General features: G+C 39.1%; 1 protein-coding gene across 1 annotated transcript in view; it reads right to left on the bottom strand.

Annotated features, from left to right (window-relative positions):
• MMP2 (matrix metallopeptidase 2) overlaps window positions 1–5900 on the bottom strand; it is a 31437-nt gene extending 25537 nt beyond the window's left edge. Inside the window, exons 1-3 of the mRNA XM_027889861.1 lie at window positions 5567–5900; window positions 1951–2177; window positions 389–537 (exon numbers count right to left, since the gene is read on the bottom strand). Of these exons, the coding sequence (XP_027745662.1) occupies window positions 389–537; window positions 1951–2177; window positions 5567–5710 (520 nt within the window). The 5' untranslated portion in view covers window positions 5711–5900. The remainder of the gene's footprint in view (window positions 1–388; window positions 538–1950; window positions 2178–5566) is intronic.
• Window positions 5901–19086: the final 13186 nt, after the last annotated feature.

The following is a 19086-nucleotide window of genomic DNA, read 5'->3' as shown; positions in this document are numbered from 1 at the left end:
AAACAGCATACAGAGCTATAAATAAATGGTATGATGGCATTCCATTCTCTTCCGTGGCAGGAAGCCAGCTCACATCATCAGATCATCTGTACCAATATTTCTCAGTTGCATTTCTGATTTGTAAATTTAAAGTGTTGCCTTAGCAATTCTCCTTGGGAAAGTTAAATATAGTATACGGATATCGTATAAATACTTCTCTCTCACGTATAAGAAAGAAAAAAAAAATCTTAGTGAAATTAGGTCTTAGTTTGTATAAGTCAAGTGCAAACAAGGACAAGTTTTGCCAGAAGGGCTCAAGGGTGCTACCCTTTGAGGGTAGATCATTCCAATACTGAGGATTAATGAAAGGAATAAACCCAAAAACATATGTAAAAATAGAAAAATATACCCCATCGGCCGAAATTAATCATAATGTCTGCTTCTCCATCGTGTATTCGGTTAAATCTCAGCGGTGTGACATCACTCCAGACTTGAAAGGCTCGAGCAAAGGCATCATCTACTGTCTCAGGATCCAAATCTGGGGTATAGCCTATAATCCTTAGAGGTAAAATTAAGAGTTAATTAACACACAATCCTACTCCCTGTGTTAGTTGTTTACGAGCTGAGTAGATTTAGAGGTGAACCAGTTAAGAGGTAACTCTGCTGCACATGAGATCTAAGCACCTTTCTTTGGATTAGAGAGGTGTTTAGATGTGGGTCTTATTATTTATTTTATTTTGGAATTAATACAGCAGCAAGAAGAAAATTATATATCCAGAGGCTGTAAAGCCTGCTTTGCAGCAAACCTTGCACAAAACATTCTGGGTTTTGCATCAGTACTGAGACTAGAAAAGGAGTTTAATAACATTCTGAAAGTTTCAAGTGTGGGTGGTTTTGCTCAGGAAAGCAGCCCTTCTCCCTCCTCTTTGTGCTAACTGTGTGTTGTTTCATCCCTGTTGAAGGCTGATCCCTTACCAGTGTGTGGGTTCCACTGGCAATGGGGTGCATGGGGAAGTAGAAGGGAAAAGCACATAAGAGAGAGACACAGGCCTGACGTGAGACAGGGGCAAACTCTTAAGTGTGTTGCTTTTTTCTTCATATGTTTTAACTGAACTTCCTTGTGCCTTATTTCATAGCCCGCTGGTCTATACAAAGACCAGTTTCCAGTTCATTTCTGCTGGGGCTGTGCACAGTGAGGGAAACTACTTTGTGCCTAAGGAGAATGAGGAAGAAGCAGAGGAAGCACATAAGCAAGTGGGAGCTGCGAGGGCTACCACAGGGTTTTTTCTGTGTTTATTAGGTTAGTCACAGCCTGAGGGATGCTTTGGGTCAAAACTTATGAGGGAGCAGCAGACTAAGACAAATCCACTGTTTGTTCTCACTGGTGCTAAAAGTTTCTTCTTGGACTACCTTAAGGTGATGACTTTTTTACTACTGACTGCAACTAAAGATGTATTGGTCCCTCACTCTCTAGCTGAAGATGAAGAAATTAAAATGTGCCAAACTTATTGCAGCAGGCTTGCTTTAACTCATGTCTCTATATATCAAACAATATGATTGTTTGGTTTTAAAACTTATTTGAAAATCTCCACTTTTAGGACTGCTGAATGCAGATGAATTTGGCCTTTGCAGTCAATAAGTACTGTGGTCCTCCTGGGGCATATGGGCAGGTGAGATACTCCTGCTACAGCTCCCTTAGGATACTTGCTGCAGAGCAAAGAGTAAACCCCAATTCTCTTCAGTTGCAATCAGAATCATAGAGTTGATCTTGAGATGAGTATTTCTGAAAAATTACAGTGGTGGAGGTATTTGTTAAAGCAACTCATAGATATCCAAACAGAAGGGGATTCTTATTCAAGGAATCTCATTTAGGCCTCTAAGCACCTACTCCAGTGCTAAGTGTCTTGTCTGATTGGTTCTTGAAAGCACTGTGGTTGTTTGTGAGCAGAACCCACCATCACCAGTCAGTACCTGTATGTTATATGATTCTTTTCCCATTTTGGCTTCCTTGGAAAGAAATTGTAATTGGCTACATCAGGGTTACCACAGCGGGGTTTCTTCATTGTCTCAATGGTATTCTGGTCCAAATCTCCTGTTTCAGGCAGCCCAAAAAATTTCTGCATTTTCTTCAGAGTATCTTTCAGGACAAATAAATTGCAATTGTCTTTCGGGCACCCATAGTATTTATTCAGGTATTGCTTGGAAAAAAAAAAGCACAGAACAAAGACTTAAACATTTATAAAAGAAATAGTTAATCATTACAAAAAAAATTCTGTAATTTGATGTTATCTTTCCATCTGTAATTTGCAAGTTTTCTTTTCAAAATTACTATTATTAGTAATTGAGGCATCAGCAGAATCTCCTTAACTGACACAGAGCATCCTTGATCACACAACATTGCTAATTAAGCAATCGTTTCCATTATTAGCTATCACCTTTACTTAATGAATTGCTTAAACTTGCTTACAGTTTTAGATTCTGTGTAATGTTTTCTTGCAAGAATCTGAATTATTGAGAAACTTGTCAAGGTATCAAAGCAACCCCACAAATGAGACCATATTATTTACAAGTGAAAAACCCCATTGTTTATTCCGACTGGACAGAGCTGTTTGAATGTTGTGTGTATTTGCTTTTGAGTCAAACATTGCAAAGACGTGAGGAAGAAGGTCTTTGGTAACATCTCAGTTGCTTGGACGCTGCAGCCAATCAGTATCTGCATACATAAAACTCTGTTGAATGCTCCAGCTCATTGTGGCCAGACTGAGGTTTCTGATAAAACCATGGTGGCAGTTCACAAAATTATCTCTCATTAAAAAACCAGTTGTCATAAGAGGCCAAAAAGATGGGACAAATCCCATTATTTTCTTCTCTTCCCTAAAATGATACCCACCCAAGTCTCCTCGCTTTTTCTTAAGTATGAGTTCATGATATTTTATGATATTTGATGCTTAGCTGTCAAAGAGGAGCTACAGCCATGTCACAGGGCAGGTGTTCCCAAACTGCTGTGCAGGCCACCCAAATCGGAGCTTAGCACAAAGCTGAGAGACGCCCTTGCCCATGGTGCTGTTAGACAAGAAGATTGCAAGTTACTGATCTTTCTGGTAGAAATGGTCTGCAGCAGAGGAAGAAACATCCTTCAGGTACTGTATCCAGAATATTAACTACAAGTAGGAAAACAACGAAATAAGGTAAAGCTGCCAAAAATATATCAGAAGTATCAGAGAGAACTTTTTCAAACTGAGGATTACAAGAAGCCTGACAAAATGACTGATCGTTTCAGTTCTTGTGCCAGAGAGTATTCCCAAGGGAAAGCTTGTTTTATGTGTCTAATTAATTGCTGAAGTTCACCCAGGAGACTGGGAATAAGACCACAACATCAGCAAAATAAAGCAGAGGGTGTTTGATGACTGTAGTTGGTCAAGCCTGAATTTCACCACCCTCCTCACAAAGTCCAGGCGAACCTCATCTGCCCTGCATAGGAAATGGTTCAGGGCTTACTCAGAAAGCGATTTAATCAGAATGTTACACCATTTCCTTCAGAATATTCTCCATCCACAATGATTAAGCACAGAGGAGGCCTAGTTTTTGTGATTTCTGTAACTTATGTGGTATTTCTCCAGCTGAGACTGTGGTACTGGCAAGTAAAGGACACAGAGTGGTTTCACCTTTGCTTCTACTTAGCTGCTGTCTACACATAGTTAATGGGACCTGGTGGAAACTATGTGAAATGCATTACGAACATAATCAAACAAGCCAGTTTGGAGGCTCTGTTCTTACCCCAATTTTCACTTTGGTGTAGTTTGATAGATTTTCTTATGCTTCTGCTTGCATCTCTCCATGAGGTACCATGATATCATAAAGACTGTACATCAGAACTGAAGTTTAGTGAAGAACCAGGCCTCTGCTCTTGCCAGTTTAGGTTTGGGAGCAAGATATACAACCAAAAATAAATTGAGGCATGGTAAAGAATTTTACTTCCTAGGATTCTAAATAAAAAGCTAACCCATTTGAATATTTTCTGAAATGGGAATTTTACTGAAGATGAGAAAGAAACATGACCAGCTGTTCTATTAGAACAGAATCTTGAAGCAAATGTAATGTCTATGTAAACCACATCTTGGCCTAGGCTGCATTTTCCCCAGAGTCAGCAGGGAGCTGTGGTGATCTGGAATTTTGATCCAGCCCATTAATGAAACAGGGTCCAGCTGCAGCACAGCAATTTGTGTTCTGATGCTGAGTGTTGGGGCTGTTCTGATGGAGGGTGTGAGGAAAGGCAGCCACTTGGCATTACCCAAGAATACTCCAAGAAAGACAAAGAAGAACTGCAGAGTTAAACCAGCTTGTAATTTTCCTCTGAGTACACATAATAAATAGGTTGTTGGAAAGAAACAGATGAGGGGAGATGTGGATTGCTGTTATTGAATAAAAGCCTGGCTGTGTCTAAGAAAAGGGTTTATCTAAGAGTGATTAAATTACTTAGACATGTGGGACCCCACTCTCCTCTCCAAATGCACTGCCCCCCTCCACCCCCCCCCCCACCCCCCATCCCCTGGCTGCTGTGCTGCTAAGGCAAAACCTTGGGTGAATTTGTTTTGTTAAAGACTGAGGAGTGCCCTTTCTGGGTCAGTTTGTCTGTTTTTCCTAAACTTTTCCAACACAGCTGCCATCTGGAAATTCTCTCTCTACCCTCCCCCAGACCTTCTTTAACCTGGCAAGCTTTCCCAAGATGTACCCAAACTCCTAGACAAAAGTGACCAACTTTAAAATTCTGTGCCCTAAAATAGGAATAATTTATCTCAATCTTCCTTAAAATGGATTTACTGCTGAAGAAGAGAAATGTCTATAATTTACATGCTAAAATAAGGATAATCCATCTCAATCTCCCTCTAAATGGACTTCCCCGTAATGTCATTTTTATGAAGGTCCACAGGGCTAAAATAAGGTTAGAATAAAATGCTGTAGAGTTATAGCTATAGTTTGCTAGTATCACAGAAATCCAAACTCTTTTTCTGTTCCAGATAGGATTTGGGAAAAAAAATATTTCTTTAAACCCCTGATGAGATTTTTTTTCCAAGTCAAAACTAGTCACAATGGCTTCTGAAATTCGAGCCAGCTTTCAATTGTAGTGTCCCTTAAAGCTGTGTTTATCCAACACACGGTAAACACTCTGGAAAATACACTTCTGAAAGCTGTGCTACATGCATTAAGGGAGTCTCAACAGCCCTCACTTCTACTTGATTTAAGTAAAAAAATTAGATGTCTCTTATTTATCCTTCTCCCCTCTTACCATTGCAATCTTTTGATCATTGATGATTTAATGAAAATATTTTGTATGTTCAGACTTAAGGAAAAAGAAAACAAAACAAATCACTTTCTTTGCTGGCTTTAAAAATTTTAAGAGAGGAAACATTACTTGGCTCCAGTTGTAACTTTTGAAAGCTGATACCTTTGCTAGCTAGCTAGCAGTTCCAGAGACTCCAGGGAGAGAATGCTACAGTCATTCCTTAACCTCAGCTGAAACAAGAAAGAAACATCTGCTTATGAAACAACAATATAAATCTGAAGCAAAGATGAAACCAGCACTTACCACTGCTAGTTCTTTGTCTGTTTTGGGAGTGCTGTCTCCAGGAAACTTGATGATTGGTGACGGTGCAGCTATAGTTTTGTTAAAAAGATATACTTGGATGAACAGTACTTGAAAAACGAAGCCACAGCCAATGTGAGTCTTCATTCTGCCTAAACTTGTGCTCTCCTCTTTGGAAAAAGCTTTTCCCCACCGTCTCTCTGTTACTTCAGCTGCACGGTGCACCAGTTGCTTATCTGCACATCTTAAGTCTCGGCACCGTTTTCCCTTTTGCTTGCTCCAGCAATTCCTTTGTATGTTTAAAACATCCAGATGCGCAGTCTCAAGCTACCACAAGAGGAAGTCTGAAAACTAGTGGAAACATGAGAAAAGGGCAGTTACCAGATGTGATTGCTGTGATTTTAAGGTAGCAACAGGCAGATACTTATTATTGCTGAAAGAGGCCACATTTTCTCCCCATTTGCATTCATGAAAGTGTTTACTTTTGCCAGAGTGCAGGAAAAAAATAAAATCTGGCTTAATCTTGAAGGTAGAGTCCCAAATATATTTTAAATGAAAAAAAAAAATTAAAAGAAAAAAAAAGAGAAAGAAATTGCTAAACATTATTTTCCTGGCTAAGAATTTTTGTTTTTATTTTTTAGCTTATTTTTTATGTCACAGACACAATGATATGCTTTAGTCGAGTGCGGTCACACTCTCACACGGTGCCTTACAGCAAACATTTTGATTATGGATTTTGGGCAGACCCTGCTGAGGCCAGTGCAGCCGAGGGAGGCTCCTTGTCCCACTCCTGCTGAGGCTACACAGGCTGTGTACACAGGGCTCACCCTGCTCTGTGCAAAACGTGCAGAGCTCTGAACAAGATTCTTGTGGCTTATTAGGTTTAGAACCAGCTGGAGCCTTTGCCACCAACAGGCACAGTGTATTACCTTAATCTATGGGCTAAGAAATAATTAGGCAGATTCAGCAATAGAAATTACCTTCAATAACTGATGTCAGGAGACTTGAAGAAAATTCAGGGTTTGCTTATAATGGGGGTTAGATCCACTGGTGCAGCTGCCTTAGTCTGAAATTTTCATGTAGATATGGCCATTGTCATGGACAGTCTATTTATTGTGTCATTCGTAATATTGCCACCTTTGAGATGTTATAACAAGTGGAATATTTTTTTTAGCTGAATAACCCTAATCTAGGGGTATGGTTAATGACTCTTCAAGATGGGACGTAATTTTCAAAATTCAGACAGTTCTGCGTGAATGCAGACTGTTCTGGCCAGCCAAGTGTTTACAGTTTCTACTGAACAAAAGTCCAGCCGTGACAGTTCCTCTGGGTTGTATGTCAACATAAAGGTTGTCTCAGCTTTCCACTGAATGTTAAGTGAAAGTTTTCCAGATATGACTCCTATTAACATAGGGCTATTAATGAAAAGGAAATACTTGTCTGTTATTTTGTGTTTACTGGTAATATTTGATTGTAAATAGTTAATATTGACAGTTCTTTGATTTGTGTTAATATCAAGCTACTTTGCCAACTGCACCCCATCATCCATGAACTGAACAGTCTTACATAAAGGCGATGGTTTCAAAGGGTGGGCTGAGGGGCTCAGGGAGAAAGCATTTGCAGGAGCTTTTGTTGCCCATACAGTTCCACTGACAACCCAACACAGCAGCTGTATGCATGGCTGTGGGGTGAATCGGCCATGGGAAATGACACTTAACACTGAGAGAGAAAAGGGAGTTACGGGAACTTTGTGCATGAATGAGGCTTTCTTTGTAAGCAAGTAGCTTTGTGTTTATACCCGCTCATCCTTCCAGGAGTGAAGCCAGTGTGGCTTGACTTACAGTCAACAACTTTCCCCTAATGGCTCAGCTTTGAAATTACACCTTCTTTTTCAGCTTTTCCCACCAGCAAAGCCCCATGGTCATTTAAAGAGTTGCCTTAATAAACAGCAGTTCTGAAAATATGGTCCAGTTTTACCAGAGCCTGGTACGTATTTGTGGAGAATGACTCTTCTGCTTTGTTTGTGATGACAGCTCATATTTGTCTCTGGCCATGTGACACTGTAAGAGAACAAAGGCTAAGAAAGCCTTCACTAGATGTGCCAAGCTGCTCTTGACTCTCCTTAATTAAGCAAGTAAAAGTATTATGTATCACGCTGCAAGATTCTGCAGTTATCTCTATGCTCTGTGTTAGGTCAAGAGCTGCCATGAATCTTAAAGTGTAAGAACCATGCCATTTTCATAAGAATTTTAATGTAATTTATGATAGCTTAGTAGCTTTGATTTAGAACAGTACTGCAGTGAAGCCATCTAAAGCCAAATGTGTCCTGGCACATTCCTGTTGCACTCATAAGCCTCACTGAGAACTAATGAATGCTCTGTTCTCAGTGTGTCCTAATGAACATCGGATCAGAAATGGATGAAGAAACTTTTGAATGGACTGTGAGGTCTTTACAGTTTGAAAATCTCACTGGATTTTGTTTATTGTCCTTGCTCACAGTGAGAGTAGGTTGAGGTCACCTTCTAAATGCACTTCCTAAAAGGAATTGTCAAAACAATAAAAACCATGCAGTGAAGCATTGTTTCTCACCTTTGTTTGCATTTTGCTGGTAAATTGTTTTGTTGGTACTACTTCAGTGAGGGAACAATTAAGCAACTTATGTTCAATTAGGAAACATAATGGAATACTGAATTGACAGGTAGTGGGTGAACCAATGGACTGAGTTTCTGAGCAGGCAGTAAAAGGCACTCTATTCCATTAGCACCTGAGATCAATAGCAGCTTATGAGGTCCGGGCTGAGCTGCCCTCTTTCAGATAGGCAAAGCAAAATAAATGGTGGTGACAGTTCTTTGTGAGAGTACAAGTCCTATTTTACTGCGAATGAATTTGGAGTGAAATGTTTCTTATCCCCTTATATTTATCCTTAAGATCTATGGGATGATCCTGTTCCTAGTGTGCTACAGAGGTGCTGCTTTTACAGGTTGGGAGTGCAGTGGTGCTAAATCCTGGAAGTAGGGACACTGCTGCTGCTGGCTGTGCTTTGAACCAGAGGTTGGGTTGAATGACTTCCTGAGGTCTGTTCCAGCCTGAATTACTCCATCACCCTACCACTCTTGCTGAATTTGAAAAAACATGGTATGATGTGTTTTCTCTTCTCTGACTAGATAAGGTTAAAATAAGGGAGACAGACTCTGAAGCATTTGAACTGATGCTTTTTGACATTGACAGGTTGACAGTTTAAGTGTTGTTAGTGTTTAGTGAATAAACATTCCTCGGCACTCCATACTCTGAAGAGATTGCCTCTGACATTAATTAGTAACTTCTGTATGGATTCCCTGGAAGTTAAAAATTAAGGAAAGAAGGAATACAAAACAAAAGGGAAAGAAGAAGAAGCCCCCTGAGGAGAAAACATGAGGCCATCTACCAAGTTCATGGAAGAACTGAAACACTAACCTATATCTCCTTCTCTTACCTTAATACTTTATAAGATATTTTGTTTGCATACACAGACACTACCTCTGGGTCAGCTACAGAAAAAGGAACACAGTTATAACTCCTTCTACAGCCTTGATGTATTTGTGCAAAAAAAATATTTCCATGTTGTATAGAGTTTCTATATTTGATATTTATTTGATGTATGCATTGGTTCATCTCTCCTGAGTCATAAAAAGCTCCATGCTGAAAATTTTAAACCATCTACTTCATAAGTAAGATGACAGATTTACTTTTAAATGCCTACTTTCATGCATTAATAGTTACTGTATGGCAGAAACCACACAGTTTGAGATGGCAAATGTCTCTTTTGAGGACATACTTCAGTAATAACAGTAAAATGGCAATCATGATATCTTTTGAGCTGTAAGCTACATATCTCAGATCTGACTGTGATAAGAGTGTGCATTAACATGCTGCTTTCATCAAAGGATTTTTCTGTTTCAGAAAATTATTTTTGAAATTATTCAGGAGCATTCGGCAGTTTCAGGATTAGATGTCAAATGGTGTTCTGGGCAACTTGCTGACAGAGTAGTCATCCTTCCAGAAATGCACTGTAGCAATTTCCACTGTCACTAATTCCAAAATTTTATCAAAAGCTGATGATTTCCTGGTGGTTCCAGAGGAGTATGTTAGGCAGAGCATCAGTGAGCACAGGCCATGGGAGGATGATGGATTTATTCTTAGGGGAGTTTCATGTTTTAATTTGAAACCTGTTGCTAGGCTGAAGAAATAAATAATCATCAGAACAATTAAGATCTTAAGAAAGCAGCTGATCCTCTGATTACCGACTCAGCTGGCTGGAACTGGGTGCAGTGGGATGTGTGTCCGCAAGTAAACTGTTGTGGTACATGTAATATAACCTCTTCTGGTGTTTCTTACTTCTAGGTTATGTGCTGTGAGTTCATAGCTTCTAATTTAGGAAGCAAACCAGAATCTTGATTAATGTAGATGGACTTCCATTGATTATAGCAGGATTCATGAAAAAAAAGAAATGACCGATTAAAACTGTCCGAGCCAATGTCATATTCTCAGAGTGTTTCAATTAGAACTTCTTAAGAACTGGAAAACCTGAAACTCAGATGATGGAAAAGTTTGCTTGAGCTCCAGGAAAGGTGCCAATGCAACTAACCCAAGGTCCACTTTATCCAGGCCTTTGGCTCCTTCTTGGTTTTCCAGGATTGCCTTGTGACTCATTCTCTTTGCAGAGATCCCGTTCTGTAATTTCTCCTGGATCATCATTCCAGAGCCTTCTTTCTTCCTGCCTGAGGAAGAGAAGTTTCTAAGTACGAAGAAACCATACAGCTTACAGAAGAAAGCATAGGACTGGACTATGCTAAAGGCGGAATTTTGATGTCTTTTTCAACATCTGACTTGTAGGGCACTGTGGTGGAAAGGCAACCAGGGTGGTGCCCCTCTGAAACTGAGCTGCATAGGAGTCATTTATCTACTCACTGCTTGCCTAGTGCTGAAGATGGACCATCTCTATAAGTAACAGTATTGATACACTAAGGGACTTAGCACAGACTTTCTGTTTGGCACTGGCAATTCACTAAGTTGCTGTTCAGTGCCTGTAGCAGAAATAGAGGGTGTCTCCTGCCGTTGACTGGTGGAGAGGTGTCCCTGTAGGAACAGAGGAAGGCATGATATTAGCAGTTTATCTGTTTTAGTAATGTTGTCTCCAGGAAGCAGTGGTTAGTCAGAGAAGTCCCCACTGGAGTTTAAAAGGATTAATAACTGCAGTGAGAACTCATTTATGTTGCAGGCAAGTGAGATCATCTAAGCCCTGTATGTTGAAGGGTTGATCCCAACAGAACATAAGCTTCAAACATCCCCATCATGTATTGTCTGGGTATGCTCTCTGCCTGCTCAGCATCTGGCTCAGACTCCAGTGATCTAATTCGCCGTATCTGACCACCACATGAGGGAGTCTTTAAACTGCTGGAAATCAGTGTGTGTGCATGAGGGGGTGAGAGCAGGACAATGTTGTTGAGAAAGGGTCAACAGTTGGTACCAGATGTGATTTCCAGAATTTAAGGTAGCAATTGTATTTCAGCTTTTGTTTCTCTCATCCTTTCTGTTTTGGGAAGTTAAGTCCTGAGGATGTGAAGTTCCGTCGACATATGGATTTAATTTGTCAGCTTGCTACTAAATTAGAAATGAATTTTAAGTAAATCTGTTACTCTCAACAAAGCATTTTCCATTGCACTTTTTCATTATACTTCTGCCTGAACCAGAAATTCCTGCTCGTGTCTTCAGCTGGTGTTAATTGGTATTGCAAAGCTTCAGTTGGGCAAATTAGTTCAGTGGAAATACACTGAACTACTCAGGGCACAACCCCGGGCCAAGTCTACATGTGCCACCAGGACAAACTTCTTTGAGCCTTCTTAGTGCTGCCAGGTAGTCTAGAGAAGATTTAAAATTCAGACTCTTTTTATATATTTGTCTCTTCTCCCTACACATCTTCCCAGTCTCTTTTTGACCTGTTTTAACTATTTTGATTTCAAGTACCTGGAAGGATAAAGTGACACCTGATCACTTGCTGTGACTTGAATTTGTTGTGTTCTAATTGCTCATTTCTTGTGAGCATTCTGCTAGAGAGTTAGTTCAGAAATAATAAAGCCATTGTGAATTTAGTTAGAAACTAATTTCAAGCTCTTTTCTTTGAAGTTGGTCATGGTCTGCTTGTCATCTCTAAGTTTCATACCTAAAAAAATGGGTATTTTAGCTATGTCCATTTTGAGACTTATTATAGTACATAATATATGCCTGACCTGCTAACTGTTAATCTTACTAATTGGAATGGGTCTTCAGTGAAAATCATGCCAGTGAAGTATCAAATCTAATGCTTTCTGTAAAAATGACATAGTTTAATACTGCAAGGGATGGGAATGGGGAAATATTCCTAAATGGGCATAAACGGAGCACAATATAAGGCAATTCCTTATGGTGGAACTGTGAAAATAGAGAAAGAGTTTCTGTACAAGGTCAATAAATTAAAAATAGGGGTCACAAATTGGACAAGTAGTATAGAATACTGTGAAAGTGTGTGTTGAGAATGTTTTTCAAAATGAGTTTGAAGAACTCCCTTCTAGCTTATGGAGCAGTTGAATTTAAAGGAAATCAGCACGGTCTATTGGTCAAGAATCTGCTTGAAGAAAGAAAAACTCGAGATAGCTCTGACTTCCTCAAGGGCCTCAGTTGCTGGCTCCAGGGGCACTGGCTGCCTACACACCAGAGGTCTGGGCAGAGAAAACAGAGTTCAAGATGCTCCTCAGCATTGAGAGAAGAAAAAGCTGCAGAGGAGTAAGAGGAAACCTTTATTCTGGAAAATGAGTTGAGCTGATTTCATGTAAGGATCTTTCAGATTTGAGTTATCAATATTCTGTGAAGACCATACATCTGTAAAGGGCACAGAAAACCTGAGTTGTTTCAGATGTAAACCTGAGCACCCAGCTTAAAACTTTAAATCCATTAGTTTGTATTATTTAAAGAAGAATGTCAAGACTATTAGTATCTGATATGATATTTCTTCCTTTTTCTCCATTTTCACATATCGACTCTTTCTCTTATTTTCAAGCATCCAATTCCATGACAATTTGCAAATTCCACTTACCATGGGGTTTGCCCAGCTGGTTGCAATGTCTGAAACCCACTGAGCTGTTTTGTGTTCCTTCATACTGCATTTGTAAGGTGTCTAAAAAGAAACCCAAGGGGTGCTACTTGTAGGGAAGGGAGGGATGTCTGGTCAATGGTTTATGTATTTGAAAAAGAGTTGGACCTTGTATATACAAGATGCCAAACTAATTTGTCTTTAAAGGAAATTCCAGCTCCTAAGCCTGACAGTACAGAGCTATGGTGTTTGTGCTTTTCAAATTTCAGAGACAAACCCCAAGGAATACTGCACCGAGCGACCCATTTCCCGAAGTCTAGGAAGAGGCACATGACTTACAAACAGAGTTACTCCAAAGATTGACTATTCCCCACTGCTGTTCTGTTTGTATTCATGGGAGATGTCTTTGCTCTAACAATCAGCAAGTGCAATCCTGAACTTGTCAGAATAATAGTTCTGCTTGCTTTGCTGCTGCTGCCGGGCAGCTGCTTGTTGATAGGCACGGTACATCTCACTTGTCAGGGTGGTGTTGGTATTCAGACATCGAGGGGCCTTAATTAATGACTTTGAAGATATGGTCTTTTATAATTCATGGCAGAACTTTAATTAAAATCAAATATATAGCAGTTGAATTAGCAAAGGATTTAAAGTGCACAATCTTTGACGAAGACAGTGATTCCCCCTGACCACTGGTGATGGATGCTGAATGCAAATTGCATTTCATCACAGCAGACTCAGAGAACAGAATGTTTGGGTTTTGTTGATTTTTTTTTTTTTTTTTTTAAACAGAGAGGTCCCTGTAATGGTAAGGTCAAGGGGCCTGCAGTCATTTGATTCCCCCTCCTACTCCCATAACCTTCTTTAAAATGCTCATGTATTTTAAATGTCTGTCTTGGTAGGGGAAAAAAAACCATGTTTTTGTATGATGTTTATACACTAATTTATTATTGGTAGAGATGATGTGGAAAGATGCTGTTTACGGTTCAGATACTCCCTCCAGGACTCTTGTCAAGGCAGTAAGAAAATTTCACATAAAGAGAAACTGAGGCAGTGCTTTCACTTGGACAACTTAGGAGAAATTCATGGAATATTGAAGAGTTCAGCCTGCTGCACTGATCAAGTGCATGTCCTTCTGGCCTGTGTTAGGAGACCTGGACTTAAGCAAATATGTAGAAAAATTTATTGCTGTAGATTAAATCTGCTGTACCAGAGAGTATGGTTTTCTTAAGACAGTTGATTTTATTTCAGTTTATTTTATCTTATATCTTGATTCACCTAAATTTCTTATAAAATATGTTTTTTTATCTAGGGGACTTATACTGCTACCCCACTAATGAAGTGACTTCCATAAAGCTTATGGAATGGACTTCATGGTCTTGCTGGTTATTCTGCCTACTAAGGGTAAAGATTTAGAGGATATTTGTGGGTTTGATTTTACAATTGTGGGTTGTATTTTAAGTTTTATCATCTCATCTGGCCTGCTAAGGGATAGGTCTTCCTTTCTGTGGGACTAGCTGATTGTTTGGGATTGCCAAATTTCCCTGTTGTGTGTATAGAGCCCAATCTATGATCTTACCATCATAAAAAAACAAACAAACAAAACTAACCAACAAGAATAACTACTTGGTACACATAGAAAAGCTAATGAATTAAACAAAATTTACAATGTAATATAGCTAAGGGAAATTGGTCAATAAGTCACATCAAGATCTTTCAAAAAAATTGCCTTGAGAGGGAGATGAATAATGGAAAAAATTGCATTTGAATAAATTAGTCACTGCAAGCCGGCAAAAATTCAGAAATGTCTTATTTAGCAGCTACAGAAATGGTTTAACAGCAAGAAAATACGATTCACAATTTTTCAGCAGTTTCTGAAAAATGTCTTTGGTAAATATTGAACATCATTCAGCCATCTGTATTAACCATCTTTACCTTTACGGTGGCAACAATGTTTTAGTTATAAAAAAATACAAATATATCTTATAAATATAGAATAGTTTCCCTAGAAAGGAGACATTACTTAATTTCTTCAGTGGTTGCTCTTGGTAATATTGCAAAAAGTTCAACAGTTTTATATTGCTAGCTTTTCACGCAGTACTTCAACCAAGTGCTAAAACTGTGCTTTTTAACTGTTAATATGGAATTCCTGGGCACAGTCATGGAGGATTTTTATCTGGTCTTTTTTTCTTTTGTTTTTATTGTCAATTTGCTGCAGCAAAGTGTTACTCACATTTGATTATTTAAGGCTGTTTGGCTGGCAGGTGTATTTGTATAGGAGTCTTAATAGCACTGGGCTGTTTCTGCAGGCCCAACCATTGCTAGGGCAGCTGGGGCTGGCCTTTCAGAAAGGAAATGTCATCTGGCTGCAGGCTCTCCTCTGGCTGAGCAGTAATTCATGGCATCGTACTAGAAAAGCTTTGGCTTATTCTCAGGCTCCAGTATGTTATCTCAGGGTCTACACCAAGCCTGTTCAGACAAGTCCTGGCTCTACACGTGGGGCAGGAGCTGTTTGAGGAGCTGCCCAGGAAACCAGCTCGTGAGTTCCTTGCTGGTTTAATTGGGGATCAGGGTCAGCTTCTCTTCTTTAACAAGTCATACCAGGCGTCGATTCATCATGGAAATCTTAAGAACAGAATCACAGCCTCAAAGATGCCAAAAAGAAGAAAAATCGAAGGGCACCATGGGAATCCCAAGGGGGAGAAGTGAGGAAAGCCTGCCGAGGCCGTCATGCTTTGGTGGGAGGTATCGAGTTCAAAGGGAAACCTCCATTAGTGTGGAGACCTGAAGGAGCGGCACCCCTTGCCTGTCCTTCAGAGGGCTGTGCTGGCTTTTAATGGGAAGGGCTGGATAAAGGCAGCGTTTTAATGGGCAGGGGGAATGTTTCCGTACAGGGATTAAATTCCAACTTTTTTGTCTTTCAACGTTTTTATTGCTCTTCCTATGCTTTTTATGAGCCGTTAATTTCTTTCATACTCGACCATTATTAATACAGGGCAAATAAATGGCTAAACTGCTTCCAGAGGCAGCTTGATTGACTGTACTGTGTGTCTACATTTTCCTGTCAGGAAGACTGATCCTAGGGCCATTTGCATGAGTTCACACTGGGTTGTGTTCCTGATTTTAAGATGATGTTAAACAATATGACTACTGCTGCTCCCAAAGTCCAGGTCATGTATTTTTTTTCTCTGTCTCAAAGAATAAAGTGCTTAAAGCTTTACTCTGAAATTGAAGTGAATTTTTACTTTGGTTTCATTTCTATATTTCCTATCCTCCCCCACCTCCCCAGTCTGCTGTAATGTAATAGATTTAGATTGGCAATTATGATCATAAGCAAATCAATGAATGTTTACTGTTGACAGTAAAATAAGCAGTGGGAACTTCTGTGTATGGTGATGAATTAACAGGCATTTCTGAAAACATGCCATTTTCTATGGTGCAGGCAGCACCTGTAGCACCTGTACAGTATTACTAAGTTTCTCCTTTTTTTTTTTTTTTTTTTTTTTTTTTTTTTTTTTTTTTTTTTTTTTTTTTTTTTTTTTTTTTTTTTTTTTTTTTTTTTTTTTTTTTTTTTTTTTTTTTTTTTTTTTTTTTTTTTTTTTTTTTTTTCCTTTTAGCATTACAATCTATGATGGCATCATCTTCCTGTTGCAGGAAGGTATATACTTTAAAATGCATTGAGTAGTCTTGCTTTCAGCTGTTCATATTGAGTATATTTGCAACCTCAACAGTTGTAGCTGATTATTTTTTTTTTATTTGATCTCCTGAGTAGCTTTGGGAATGGCAGTCCCCATGTCATCTGAGATGAGACATGATGCTTTACCCAGAACAGTGATTTCATTCAGGATGCTGCTTTACTGAGCCTTTGTTCACTTCTCTGGTGCTTGTACCTGCAGTCTACAAATCTCTCTCAGGTGATTCACTGAGCAGAAATCTGTAACCTTAAAAAACCTGACTTTCTGAGTTCCCAAGGGGGAGGTAGGACATTAAGGCTTCTTTGAGGAATGAAATAAGTGATTTGCTATTTATTTTAGTGCACTGAGAGCTCATAAATTAAGACAAGAAGCTTTTCCACACTCTTGGTCCAAGGTCCAGTCCTACCTCTCCAGAATCCCTTTCTGAGCAAAATGAAACTCAACATTTGCTGCTGCCAATTTTAAGTCAATCTTAACCGTGTTTCTGCAAGAACTGATCAAATACCTTTCCTGATGACAGAATTTAACTTTTGCTTACCTTAATAATACCTAAGTTTGAGGGAAGGAGGACTCTTCAAGTGTCCCAGCTTTATTAGGTTTTGTATTGCGTGTCCATTGGAGATTTTTACACATTAGCTCTTCCAGTTCTCTGCCTAGACTGGCCTCTCAGAATTCACCATTTCAAAAACTGTTTGCAAGTATATTGCTCATTAATTCAGTCCTGCTATGTGCCAGGCTCTTTTGTAGGTACATAAACTCATATGAACAGAAACTTCCATTTTCATTTCACTGAAGTTCATCAGATCTGTCTTTTCAATAAAGCTGATGAGCTCATTCCAAGAATCTCCCCAGTACTGTATGCAAGAGGGAAGATAATCTTCTGCCTCTGAAGTCAGGTGAAATCCTAATAATCTGTAATGTTTCAGGTTACAAACTGATTGTCACAGTGAGATTGTGACCTAATACAACATCTCAAGAAAACTGATGTGAGCTCTGTTTACATTACCCTCTGGTTTATTGCAGATAGGCATGAGAACTGATTCATAGCAGTCACTTGTTATTAATGTGAACATACAGATTGGAATCAATGAAATATCTGTGGATATGCATGTTCTCTGGAGGAATTCATGAGTTATAGCCCAGAGGCTGCACACATCTCCTTACACCCTGGATCAATGGTTTGACTGTGTAAGGAACATAACTACTACTGATGTGAAAAACAGGGAGACAGCAGAAATGGTCAGAGGCATTGAGGGTATATTAGATTCTTGTGGTTGTAGGAAAGGTACCACACCTGATAACAGCACAAAAGAAAACCCGGTCCCTATGAGGATGGTGAAGGGAAGAATCTTCCTCTTCCCTCAGACTTCCTGGACTTGTAATTAGTGTTGCTTTCCCCTCCAGAGTTAGAACAAGATGTAAAAGGGAATAATGCAGTTCTAGAGGAATGATCAAAACTATGATGGGAAGTTATTTTTTGATCTTATTTGGTTTTTTTTAACCTGTGTGTATAGATGCTACACCTCATAAATTTTGGTGAAACTATTGATAGTTTCTCCAAGATTCAGAAAAGAACTTTTTTCAAATTAAAGGGTTCACCTGCCAATTGCTGCTCATTCTTGAAAAAACTCTTATGTCCTCAATTTGACAGAGCACTTGAGCACTTGTTCTTACTCCATAGTCATGTGAAACAAAAGAGATTAGTCTTATGCCTAGATGCTGGATTGGAATGTATTTGCTTGAAGAAAATTAAATGCATTTATCATTGCAAAGAATGTAAATTCTATATTGTCAAATTCTAATAGGCTGAAGTTCAGTCAAAAGAATAGCGCTACTCATATGCAGTATAAAGAGGAAAGCAGGCATAACAGCAAGAAAAATATTTAATACTTCCAAAGCACCTTTCACCCAGTGAGTTCACATTGCTGTGTGCATAAAAATGATCAACATTTCAACACCTCTGTGAACTAAGCTGAATATCTCTTTTCTCAGATGGGAAACTCAAAGCACAAAGACTTTGAATGATTTATCTGCATGAATTGGTAGCAGAGCTAAGAATCAAATCTTGGCTTGCCTCAGTCTGCCATGGTATTATTGCTCATACCAACTATTCAGTCATTCATACTACACAGAAGTGACAAGCTCTGTCATTCAACTGGATAAAAATAATTTAAAAATATGATTTCAGTACAGCTCTTATTTGCCATTATCCAAGATCCTTTTATAAGAAGTTTGTCTTTTTGTCTGCCATGACACCAGTCCTTGGATTTAAAGTTTACTACATTCATTCTGCTTTTCACTTCCACTGAACAAAAAGTTTGGGCTGACCAAGTCACCTTGCCAATTGTTAGGACACTGCTATAATCAAAGTAGGAAAAGGCAAGGCTCTGTTGAAAAGTCATTTCCCTCTTACTGGCATATCATACCATGTTCCTTGTGTCTCACTGGGAGAGCTTTGCAGCAATGTGTATTTAGAAGATGTGTAAGGCGCTCTCCTTTAGCATGGGCAGAATCTTTTCTCATACAATCCAGTGATACTTCTCTCTCTCCCAGCCCCTGGGGGCCAAAGTTACTCCCCCTCCTCTCACCCAGTTGTGAGCCATGAAATGGGTCATTTACAGTCCCTTTTGTGTTGAATGTAATGCTAAAAATAATTATGTTCCAATTATGTAGCAAATTAGAATTTCTAGATCCAGAGGAAAATTGCCTAAGAACCTTAACATTAT

This window comes from Empidonax traillii, unplaced genomic scaffold, assembly GCF_003031625.1.
Source record: "Empidonax traillii isolate 1590-97213 ecotype Southwest subspecies unplaced genomic scaffold, ASM303162v1 scaffold273:size739602, whole genome shotgun sequence".
In the NCBI taxonomy this organism is placed as follows: domain Eukaryota; kingdom Metazoa; phylum Chordata; class Aves; order Passeriformes; family Tyrannidae; genus Empidonax; species Empidonax traillii.
This window is presented reverse-complemented; position numbering and strand designations above follow the sequence as displayed.